This window comes from Delphinapterus leucas, chromosome 2 (assembly GCF_059928025.1).
Source record: "Delphinapterus leucas isolate spDelLeu-1000000601 "Yukka" chromosome 2, BTC_Dleu_Yukka2, whole genome shotgun sequence".
In the NCBI taxonomy this organism is placed as follows: domain Eukaryota; kingdom Metazoa; phylum Chordata; class Mammalia; order Artiodactyla; family Monodontidae; genus Delphinapterus; species Delphinapterus leucas.
The window spans coordinates 155,309,031-155,321,384 of record NC_143130.1 but is presented as its reverse complement, the minus strand read 5'-3'; the positions used below and the strand labels follow the sequence as shown (position 1 = coordinate 155,321,384).

The following is a 12,354-nucleotide window of genomic DNA, read 5'->3' as shown; positions in this document are numbered from 1 at the left end:
CCAATAGGGTTATTGTGAGAAAGCAGTGAGTTAATACATGGAATGTTCTTAGGACAAAGCCCGGCACCCAGTAAGTGCTCGATAAATGTTAACGACTGTTATTATTATTAGTATTACAATTGTCCACCTCTGACCCTGCAGTTTATTTTCAGCTCTCTTGTCGTCCCCAAAATTTTTCTTCCAGCAAACCCTAAATGATCCCCAGGGAGTTAGGCGTCTTGGAGAAGACAGTCTGGACACAAGTGTCAATTGGGCTCTGAAAATAGCACTGGCTGCGGTGACGCCTGGAGGGCATTCCTTAAGCTGAGTGAGGCCTGAGCGCTGCTCAGCCTGTCGGGAGGTCAGGGCAAGCCACGGAGGCAGAGTCCTGCGTGTGTATGTGTGCGTGGGGGGAGGGCATTGGCATACCACACAAGGAGGCAACTGCAGTGCTAAAAAGCATGGAGCATGGCTCCGAAAGGCGATTCCAAAACCAGAGCTACTTTCTGAAGCCGGGATCCTAACCCTAACCCACTCCTCCAGGATCCTGTGTTGCTGCAGGCTCACCTGCTGGGATCCTCCACATTCCTTCCCACCTTCATAAGGCTCTGTAAGTGGGAGTCGCCCACGAGGTGCAGTGCCACTGATGGCCTGCAGGGGGCTCTAGAGCTCTTCCATTTCCCATATTCTGGGCTGCGAGGGTACCACGCTTAAAACAATGGGTTGTCTTTGCCGGGCTGAGCAACTATGCTGCTCTGGGAGGTGAGTGAAGAGAAGCTGGGATTTGCTGGTCCCTCGTGTGCCCCAGTTCATCCATGCCCCCAGCTGACTGTATCAGGTTCAGCCCCTTGGCCTTCCTACTCCACCACCTAACACTAATTTGGGCAGTTTCCCTCACAGCCCCCTAGGGGATGCCTCCAAAAGGTCAGCCTCTTGTCCTTGTGTGGGAAGGCAGGGAGAGGCCGCTGCTTTGGCCTCCCAGGTGCAGCAAGGGTAGCTTCCAATTGCTGGGATGTCAGGTTCTAACAATCCAGCCCCTCAACCTGCTTGTCAGGGAAACATCACGCAGAGGCAGGTTCCCGAAAAGGCTCTGCTTACCCTGTTTCTTCCTAAGGCAAAATTCAGTAGCTCTGGGTGCTATGCTAGGAGACCTCATTCGGCAGATCTGTTTACCTGATTGCAACTCTATCGATATATCTGGATGACAGAAATCACTTGTACGCACTAACTTCCAAGGACATGGCCAACCTAACAAGTTAATCTTGGCAAAAAGTTAAAGATAGTCATTTTAAAAACACTTTGAAAAAACTACACATAATTGTTCTTTGGGGCTTTGTCGAAAGTAGAAAAGATAAGGGAAATGTGTTTTTTAATCAGACCAATTTAAGAAAAACACCCATGGTAGGGTTGCCAGATTTAGCGAATATCACATGGGACATACTTATACTAAAAAATTATTTGTTGCTTATCTAAAACCCAAATGTAACTGAGTGTCCTGTATTTTATTGGGCAACTCTACCCATGGTCCAAGGATATAGGGATTCATTCAGAGGAAATTTCCTATTCATCACCTCGGCCCCAAATCATAATTCCCTCTGTAATCCCCTTGTGTTACATATGGAAACCCAAGCCACATTGATCGCATTAAACAAAGTAATCAGTTCAAGCACCCCAATCTCACTGCTGAGTAGGAAGGACTTTCATTGTGAGGTTATATCAAAGGAATGAAAAGTAACTTCCAGTAAGATAGCATCAAAAAATTAACAAGAACATCAAACATTTAATGTACACCCACTATATGCCTGACACTCGTGAATTACCTCTGTCTAATCTTCACAATAACCCTGGGAGGAAGATAGTATTCTGGAAACTAAAAAGAGTATCTACAAGTCTAATTTCTCTACTTCTTGCAAAGGCATGTAAATTTCTAGTCAATTACTTCCCAGGGAAAGAAAGGGGAGGGAAATCGAGAGACAGACTCCATTCCATCAACAAACTGGCTTATTCATAATGCAATGCCGGGTCTGTTGCTCTTTGGTTATGTGCCACTTACACAGGAAACTGTCTTAATTTCAATGAATGATCACTGACTTGCGGTATGGGATCGTGGGAGAGAACTGGGTGGGAAACCCATAACGATCTTCAGTAAGTTGGCCTTACAACTGAGGAAGACGTGTTACACTTCGGGATAATAAACAGCTCATTTGCTGTGAGTAAAGGCACGCTCAAGCCACCCCAACACTCGGTGACAATGACACGCAGATTCCAAATGTTCTCTGTAAGAAAAAACACCCTTTCTCCTAATCCTTCTTAACTCAACAAGACTGATTGGTTTTTATTATTCATGAATTAATTTTTTACTCAGGGTCCAGCAAGGGAATTGAAGCTATAACGTTTCACACCGACTGAGGGGGAAAAAAGCAGATCTCAGCCTCAGCAACACAGCCAGATCCTTGCTGGGATTCCTTGTGGGGTAGGATGTTTTGTTTGTTAAATCAGATAATAATCAATTAATAACCCAAAAATTTAGGTTGTTGGGTATTTTGGGGGGAAAAATTGAGTAAGAACACGAGTAAGAATACTGAAGTAGGAAAAAAATACAGTCGTGGGACCTTGGTATATTAGGTGTCTCCTGTTATGTTAGGCTGGTATATTAGGCTGTCTCCTATTTCCAAGTCGCACATACAAAAATAGGGGGTGGTGGTGAGAGAGGAAATAACAAAGGCAGCACCAATTTCAAAAGTAATGCACAGATGAGCAGTTTGCAGGTGAGCAGTTCCAGGCCTGGGTATCGGCATGAAAAGTCACAAGAGGGGTCTCAGGGATCCAGAGGGGGCGGCTCCCTGGTGCCCTCCCTCTAATTTCTGCCTCCAGAGAACAGGTTGAGGTACCCAGGAACAGGGACAGCAGCCCTGGGAGACGCTGAATGGCCAAGAAGGTGATCAAGGGTGGTGAGGTGACTTTGCCTCTCTCTTCACCCAGTTTTTTTCCCAGCTATTCACATGTGCCAAGTCATAACCCCTCTTGTCCTCTGTGTGCCTTTGGTCTGCAAACTTCTCCTGAGATTGCAGCCAGAGGAACCAAGGAACGTTGAGGGCATGGAGAGGCAGAGCCTGGCATGGACCTCAGATGCTTGTGACAGGAGGGTCAGACCCGACCCAGTGTCCTGTACAAGAAACATTTCTCCCTTCCCAGTTCAAAGGCAACACACCTAGCATTTCTGAGGGGGACCGTGTGGCTGACACCATATTCTCCTTCACCAGTCTGTTCAAATTTCAAACACCAGGCATTTTTTGCTCTTGGATGAATTTAGACATGCAAACCTGAAGCCTGTGCAAGTTATGTTTGCAGAAAAACATTTATGTTCAGAGGCAAGACACAGCAACCCTAATCCAGTTACTACGAGGAAACTGGTTATGAGAATTGCTTTGCGCTTTTGGGGAAGAAAAAGCTGCAAGCTGTTATTACTGTTATAATTATTACAACCATCACATTCTTGCTATTATTTCTGTGAAAGCGGTGTCCTTTCTGCCAAAGCTTGTTAGCCTGACTGCTTAGGTAGACAATGTCAACACACCCAAGGGACAAATGACAAAGAGTGAGGCTAAAAGGAAAAGGATAAATACTGCGCTCTGCATGCGTGCTGAAGACATGTCTCACCATCAAAAGGGAATGTTTTCTGCCCATCGATTAGGAAAGCAAAAACAAAAGCATACGCTAGCTCATTCACTCAGCAACACCAGGATCCCAAACTAGAGCTCAACGTGCTAGGAAGTGAGATAAGAGAGCAGAGAGATGGAAAAATAGACTTCGAATAAAGTTTGGTGCGTCCTGACACCCTCTCACCTGCACCTCCTCAGGTAACAGACAGCCAACCTGGAACGTACGGTTTTTACCCTCTTTGGTGTCCCCACCAAATGCGAGCAGGCCATTGACAGTGGGTCAAGGCCTTGATGGCTGAATCGGAACAGGGTGGCCCACAACAGCCATTCTGCTTTGGGACTTGTCTCGGCTAATCGCGCGCGGCAGCTCAAAACGGCTCCAACACACCCTCACACTCAGACACACACACGTGCACACACGCTCAGGTAGGCACACACACAGATGCACACACCCTACACTCCTTCCTCCAAAACATATAAAACCAAAGAGGGATGAAAGGACAAAGGCAAACTAGAGCAAGTTGGGATGAAAATAGAGGGAAAAAAATAAGACAAAGGAAAATGTTAAATTGTAGAAGACATGAGAGAATTTCATCTGAAGCATCACCCTTCACATCCTCCACCCTCCCCTAGAGCATTTTCTTATGACTGTATTTCCTTGTTCTTTGCCCTCTGGAAACCAAGAACACACGAAAAGACCAGTGATGATCAAAAACCTTTTGCCGGGTATCTTTTTAAACATACAAGCCAGGTGAAAAAACCGAAAGCATAAATCTAAGTAAATATAATACTTTAAGAATTTTATAACAATAAGAAGAAAAAAACCCAAATTTATGAATTCAAGTTAATTCAAGCAATTAAAAAAAATAAAGAGCCACGTTAAAATAACACTTAGCATTTGGGGTTTTGAAACTCATGGCTTCCTAGATAGAAAAGCTTGACTCTAATTGGGCACTTCACATCTGTGCAATTTTAATGTAGTGTTTCAGTAAACACCGATGAGGCGTGAGGCTGACTGCTGCTGTAATTGACAGGAGAGGATTCTGATACAGTTTTAAATGAAAATTGATCACATTTGAAACAAGAAGATAAAAACAAAAGCTTGTTGGAGTTTGTTTAACTGCCTTTTGACCTCTGGATGAAATGACATTGAGAAACAAAATAACATTATCCAGAAAACCATTTCCAGAAAAGGCTCAATCCCGGGGACACCAAATGACAATATTGAATAGAATATTTTAAAGTCCTAAGGAACAGAGGACAGAAATTTAAAGAGAGAGAGAGAGGGAGAGAGAGGGGGGAAGGGAGAGAGAGAGGAAAAGAAGGGGAAAAAAACTTCTTTGGGACTACAATGTGTATAGGTTAAAAAGCATGGCAAAATGAAGATGAAAAAACTTATGTCTGTAACCCCCAGGAAAACTTTTGCTTGGGGCTTATTTTAACCCAAGCACACACAACTCTGAATTTAAGACATTTTGCCAATAGATTTTTCCCCCATCTTGTCCAATTCCATACTGAACGTCCCACGGGCAGATTAAAACCAGTCTGATTTTCCTTGACTTAAGAACACGTTTGACCTTTTTAGCGATAGACTGTCAATGGCCCTATCCAGGGAGAGAAGGGTTAGTCGGGGACCTGGGGCAGAAATCCCAATGCTCCTTTGAGCGTGGCCATCTGTTCTGCTGGAGAAGGGCAGTACGGCCTGCTCACCCTCTCTGGGGTCTGCCAGCCTTACCCAGGCCCAGAAAACTCAAGAGAGCCTCTAAAGAAAGACTGAACTCCTCTGGCAGCAGGGACAGCCAGCCCTTGAGTCTCTCTGTGCTCCCTCTCACACCACGGAAAAACCCCAAGGCTCAGCAGCCCCTCATGGAAATGTGGCCACAGCCTGACCTCAGTCTAGGCAAGGGGTAAAAGGCAGGGTGGCCGGGGCTGTGTTTAAACAGCAGAGCCCGTCGCCCCCGTGACGCCCATCTGAAAGGGGACCCCACCACAGCACGCTCTCACACCCGTACACACACAGACACTCTCCTAGGAACAGATGCGGCTCTTGATGTTTCGGGGTTCAGAGATATCCTCTATATCAAGGGTGTTGACGGCAACAAGAAGGGTCTTGACACTCCCTTAAGCCAATGCTTACAACTAAAGGTGCTATTAAAAATCCTTTCTGTTCTAATCTGATCGGTATAGAAAGGCCCTCTAGAGACCAGTACACTCACAGGAGGGGCTGGGGCTAGGGACCAGGCGGCTCCAAGTTTCCCACTCATCTCGTTTGTCAGTGTCTTTTTTTTTTTGCGGTACGTGGGCCTCTCACTGTTGTGGCCTCTCCCGTTGCGGAGCACAGGCTCCGGACGCGCAGGCTCAGCGGCCATGGCTCACGGGCCCAGCCGCTCCGCGGCATGTGGGATCTTCCCGGACCGGGGCGCGAACCCGTGTCCCCTGCATCGGCAGGCGGACTCTCAACCACTGCGCCACCAGGGAAGCCCTGTCAGTGTCTTTTGTTGGATGGTTGCTTGGCGGTCTCTGCTCCTAGGGACAAATTGAGCCCACGCTGTCCTATGGCGTGCCTCCCCGTGCCACATCCGGAGTGGGGGCAGCCCCGCAGAACCTGGGGGCCAGCAGGCACTCACTCCCCGCTGCTCGCTGAGCCCCAGGAGCAGTCCTCCGAAGCCACAGGACGCCCCCTCCAGCGCCCTGCTTTCCCCAGCAAGGCGCCCAGAGCCACAGACCAGCACGCACCCGAAGTCTTCTGGTGACCTGCTTCCAGCGTGGCCCAGGAAGTGCACGAGGAAATGCCCCAGGGCAGCCTGCCACGTGGGGTCACACTGTCACTAGTGGTAAGGGTCACATGCCCAGTGGCCTAGGGAAAAACTACACCCTCAGCGACTGACCTCTCCCAGGCATTGCCCTGACAACCTCTCCGAGGAAGGGGTCTGGCCCTGCCATCCCTCCCCCGGGACAGCCCTGCCATTATCAGTGAAAGGTCAGCGGCCTCACCAGAGGGAGGGCGGGGGCAGGCTGGCCCAGGGAGGGTTAATCTGCCGGCCAGCCAGCACAGGGGTCACTGTGATGTGCAGAGAAGTTGAGCTTCCCAGTCCCCCCAGAGCTGGTCTGCTAATTACATTTGCAATTATAAACACCGCAACCTCCCTGCGCAGGGACCTGGCCATACCAGCCGATGGGACAACCGGGATGTGATCCTGCCGCAGGCCACCCCAGCCACGCGGGACACCGGGGCCAGCAGAAGCCTATGGGCCTCTCCTCCGAGGAATGACCATGCATGTGACCCTTCCCCGGAGGTCTGAGGCTGATGGGACTGAGAAAGGGGATGCTCACCAGAGATGAAACCCAGTCAGGGGTCACCAGCACTTAACAGTGCTAAAAAGACCTTTGATTTATCCCTAGAAATCAGCAAATGGCCTCAAGGGCAGGAGGTGGGCTCAGATTTGTCTGGTCCCAGCATCCCCAAGTTGAGCCCTTCCAGGATTCCTGGCATGGTCTGTGGACCCCCTACTAGCAGCCCCCTCCTGGGCCCACGCACCCTCTGGGAACCACGGCCACTGCGGAGGACATCAGAGGCTCAGCCCTCAAGCCATGCTGGGGTCCCCCATGGGATCATTCAGCCAAAAGCCACCCGATACCAAGAAAGAAGCTCCCAGCAAGAGCTGTGAGGAGTCCTGGCTAATTCTGGGCAGACCTCCTGGTCAAGCTGGAAGAGACTGGGAGGGCCTTGCTTGCAGAGAGAAAAGACAGAGCCAGATGATGGCTGGTAGGTGTGGAAAGGCACCGGCCTGGGGTGTTCAGGGTGTGGGCTCTGGACTTGACTTTGAAGGAGTGGATTACGGTCTAAGTATTTGCTATTCCTTCCCCTTAACTTAGAACCACGAATAATCTAAATCATATTGAGGAAACCACTTAAAGCATCCGCGAAGACAAGTTCTAGGGAACAGCGCTGCAGAACCGTGTCAAAAGCATCCCGCCTCTTATCTAACTGTTCGGCTGTCTTCCGAACTGAACTTGATTTCCTTTTGAATCCTCACACAGCCAGCTCCATCGCCCACCCGCCAGGCAAACACGCTCGCAATGTCTCTCTCACAACCCACCCCTCTTTTTGGGGGCTGCCAGACTTGTACAGAGCTTCCCAGTTCCAACTGCTCAAAAGAAACCAGGCATTTTGCAGAGCACTGAGGAAGGTGACAAACTTTCAATGAGTATGGATTATCTTAAATAAAAACCATTTGGCAAAATGTCCCATTATCAGGAATACGGATCAAACACACAGGACAAGGTCACGAAGGCCCCCTGGGCTAGGGCCGGGGTGGGGGGGGGCACTCTGAGAAGGCAGGGTTGTGACATGAAATCTCTATCACAGCCACTTCCCTCACAGAGCTTTCCCCGAAAGTCCCCTCTGTCCCTCCTCTCTTAGACTAAATGGAATAGGTATTGATTACTCCAAATCAATAGAATGGAAATGTTCTTGTTTGGTGGGTCAGTTTGTTTCTTCACATATATTTTTTTAAGAAACATATTTTTATATGTCCAATTATTGGTAAAATCAAGGACTGTTTGTAAAATGGAGTTGGGGAAATAAGCTCCGAGAGGAAATTTCCAGTTGATGTCAAGACCTCACTGAGCTGGAAAGGGCCTTACCAGGGACTGGGGCCCTCTGCGTTGACCCACTGTTTCCTCCTAGTTTATCACCCTCAGGCCTGAACGAGCCCACCCTCTTCCATGGCAGCCCACACCTCCAGAAGTGTGGCAGGCACGTAAAAGTTTATTTCCTAGAGCCCCTCCCTCAGAAAACCAAGACTAATGTCCTCACTCTGATTTATTTTTACATGTACCATTAAAAATTAATTTCCCCCTTTGTTTTTCTCTGGGTCACTGATTCTAATTACCATGTGGCATTTTTCCTACGTGTGAACCCACATATTTTACCTTCAGGACAGTTTGTTCTCTGTTTCTTTAACATCAGCAAAGTGGTCATCGGACGCTGGGTGACGCAGCGCCCCCTGCTCCCTGGATTTTATGCTGAGGGTCTCCATCAGGTCCGTCCCCGACGCATTTGTACACAAGCCCACACAGGCCAGCACAGTCACTCCCACTCTGGCTGATTATATATGTACATAAAATATTGATTAGAACTGGTAATGGAGTCACCTACAGGACTGGCTACAGGAAAATGAAAATGAAGGAGAGAAAGGTACGAAGGTCCGGGTATATCGTGTGTGTGTGTGTGTGTGTGTGTGTGTTAATTTCTCACCTGGAAAGTGAAAATAACACTAAAGCATTAAAAAAATGCTCTCTGTGTATCAGCAGGTGAGAAGGAAGTATGGGAAGTTCTTTCTCACTGGACTGTGGTCCCTGCACCCTTGGGTTTTTTCCAGTCCAGGGATATCAACTAAGCCAAAGAGGTAGAAATTGTGTGTACAGAGCACTCGAACCCACTCTTGTATATGTTCCCCAAGAAACATCGGCACCGTAATGGATGGATTCATTCTATGGTCCTTCCAACAGACCAAACAATGCAGTCCTCTGTCTTGTTACTTGGCTACCAGTGGCTCTAAAGCTGCTTGTGAAGCACCGGGGCTGAGGTCAGAAAGATGCCTCCCCCCCAAACCAGCCTCTGACCTCCACAAGCTCGTCCTTGGAAATTTTGGACCCCTGTGACTACAGCAGAGGTAAACCCTCGCCAGGAGGCACACACCTGTATATGGGGCCAGCTCACTAATGCTTCGGCGGTTGCCCAGCAGGTCCTGGGCTCTGAGAAACAGCATCTCACAGGGATGCTTAGCTCCTCCGTAGAAAAAGCAGGCATGTTTCTGGCTTTTCCTCTGTTCCATGGAGTGAGAAGCTAATTCCTTGCAAAGAAACCAAGAAGGCTAGGGAGTCCAAACCACTCTCAGGCTTACTTTATAACTGATTTCCACTTCAAACCTTTCCCAGACACCCAGGACCTCAGCTCCCTCTCTCCCCTTTGCCGCTTCCCCGACATTCCTTTTTTGCCCATATTTCTCCTCAAACTCAAGCCAGGGTTGCCGTCAACTCGATGAATTACCCAACTGCTAAATCCCCCATCTCTCCTTGCTTTCTTGGTCAACATAATCAAAAGATGTACTTCCCCATAGGAAATTTCATATTTATTGACTGTGACTTGAGCCAGGGACAAATACATAGATATTTCAAGCTCAACTAAAGAAGGCACCTCTGGAGAGAGCGACCTAAATAATTTAAATATCCAATATTTGTCGTACTTGGTAGTTTTACATGAGGAAATGCCCCCACAAACATCCTACATTGTTCACAGCTTCGCCCACGCCGGAGGTTCCTTTGGGGGCTCCCACTCTCTTACGGAAGGAGCACCACCGTGTGAAACTACCCCTCACTCCACCCCCACCAGCCACGCAAGCTGGGATCAGTGTAACCTTTAAAGAGAATGAAAAGCCACTTTTCAAACTGATGGAAATCTGAATCCATTATAATTAAAGATTCCCCTCATCTCCCAACGCAATCGCCTTCTTCTGACACTCTGTCTAAATTCTGGCGGCATCTAAAGGACCCTCTGCCGAGGGAAACCCCAAAACTACAAACAAAAAGGTCAGCGTGGAGGCTGGACAGTCCGGTCACCCCCAGGAGATGCTGCTGTGAAGTTGCCTCCTCTCTCACGCGTGGTCCACCTGGGGTGGAAGTATTCTGTGCAGCGAGGGGGATGTAATCACACTTCCTGGGACCCCACGTTATCCAGAGTATTGTTGTAGGGATGTCGCGGTTCTTGGGAGGAAGGGGTGGTACAAAAATGAAAGGATGGCGGTACGAGAACTGACTTTGGTAGTTCTGTTTGCTTCAGGAAAAAAAGAGGGGAGGAAGAAGAGGAAGAAGTTAAACAGTTCCGCGAGAACCTAGAGTTTTCATTGTATTATTGTTTGAAGCCTTCCGAGGGACCACTTTGCACGCGCCCACACCCCGACGCCGGGACACCAGCCCGGAGCGCGGCGGCACGCTGCCCAAGCTCGGGGACCCGCGGTTACTGCGAGTCGCTTCCTGCTGCAGTCCCCGCCGTCACCCACGCGCACGCCGCTCAGACAACCCCGGGTTCCAGGGAGGCGAGCGCTAAGCCGCCCCGGGGCACGGAAATCACGCCAGTCTGTTTCGCAGGGCGCAGCCTCTCCTAAAGCCGCGAACCAACTTTGCCTCCGCCGCTGCGCTGAGCCGACTGTCCCCACTCCCAGCGGGATGCGGGCTCCCCTCGCAGGGCGTGCGGGGCGCAGTCTGCCCGGGCCGCGCCGCCCGCACCCCTGGGGTGGCTTGAGTCCACCGCGCCGCGTGCGTGCCCTCGGGGCGCCCCACTGGGACTGCGGTGCGAGACGGCGCTGGCCGCCCACAGTTTCCAAACCTGCGCGGCACGTTCGATTTCGTCCCCTTGCCGGGATCGTTTTTGGTCCCCAGTATGGAAATAAACATTAAAGTCAAAGGGCTCGCAGGGAGGCTTTCCCGGATGGGACCCAGTATCCTTGCGACACTCCCGCACCTGTTCTAGGCTTGCTCCTCCCCAACCCACAGAAACGCAAAGATTTTCTCCCCGCGGGGAAGGTCTGAGAGAAAGAGTGAATGAGAAAGCTCCGCTCTTACCTAAAAGTGAGGGTTTGTAAAAGGGGGTGAGGGAAAAGTTAGAGTCGGGTTTATCCCCAGAAGGAAACCCAGGAAGTGGGTGGTTTTCCCTTTGCAACCTCCCCACCCCCCCAAGTGCCCCCGGGGTCCCTGCCACTTCAAGAATGCCTAGAAGAAGAACTGCGACACCCAGACGGAAGGACAGACACAGACGGAGAAGCAGAGGACCTACTGGTTGTGGTAGCCGAGGGGGTCCGGGATGCAGAGTTCTGACACGTCCATCAGTCCCCTTTTAGCATTCCCAGTTGGTAGAGAAAGGCGGCGGGGAAATCACGCGGAAGAGCGAGTGAAGGGCACCGGCGAGGTGCGAGTCCGGGCAGGGGCACGGTGAGCGGGAGAAGGCAGAGTGGAAGGAAGCACCGTGGTGGGGCGAGAGGGAGGCAGAGAGCCTTGCGCGCCCAGCCCAGCGCTCCCACTGATGCACACACTCCGAGCGGGCAGAGGGGATGGGGAGCCGTGGAGGAGGCTCGGGCACCAGAGACTTGGAGCCCACTAACCCTACTGTAGCTTTAAGGCTGGGAGACTGATGTATGGTTTGGCTCCTATTGGCTATCTCTCAGGGGCTGGACTTAAAGTGACAGAATCGAGCTGGGGTGGGGGGAGGGGGGTGAGCCAGAGAGACTTCAATGGAATCAGACGCTCGCGCGAGGTCCCTACCTCCTGAGGAGTAGGATTGTGCTGTAGAGCTGCAAGGCCTGTCCTCTCGCCATTAAAGAAAAAAAAAAAAAATTGTCCAACTGGCTGGTGGGTTTGGGGGGTTGAAAGATATGCCCCTTGTATATCTTCTCACCCCCATCCTATCTTTTAACTGGCAGGTTTAGCAAACTCACCCCTCAGCCTTTCGGAAGGGGTCTGTTTTACAAATTAAAAATGAGTCACATTTCTCCTCCCTCACATCAAGGAGAAGAGGCCAGCGCCTTAGAAATTCATAGCCTCAAACCTGGTGTTCGGTGCACAGAAGTGCAAAGGGTCAGGCCAGCAGGTGAGGCCCAGCAAGAGAGAACAGGATAGAAACTGATTCCCTTCCCAGCTCTCATCACCTGGGCCA

General features: G+C 50.1%; 1 protein-coding gene across 1 annotated transcript in view; it reads right to left on the bottom strand.

The window, feature by feature from the left end:
- The window catches only part of ESRRB (estrogen related receptor beta), a 104,545-nt gene extending 93,017 nt beyond the window's left edge, over window positions 1-11,528 (bottom strand). The window contains exon 1 of the mRNA XM_089907999.1: window positions 11,479-11,528. Coding sequence (XP_089764125.1) covers window positions 11,479-11,528 — 50 coding nt within the window. The remainder of the gene's footprint in view (window positions 1-11,478) is intronic.
- Window positions 11,529-12,354: the final 826 nt, after the last annotated feature.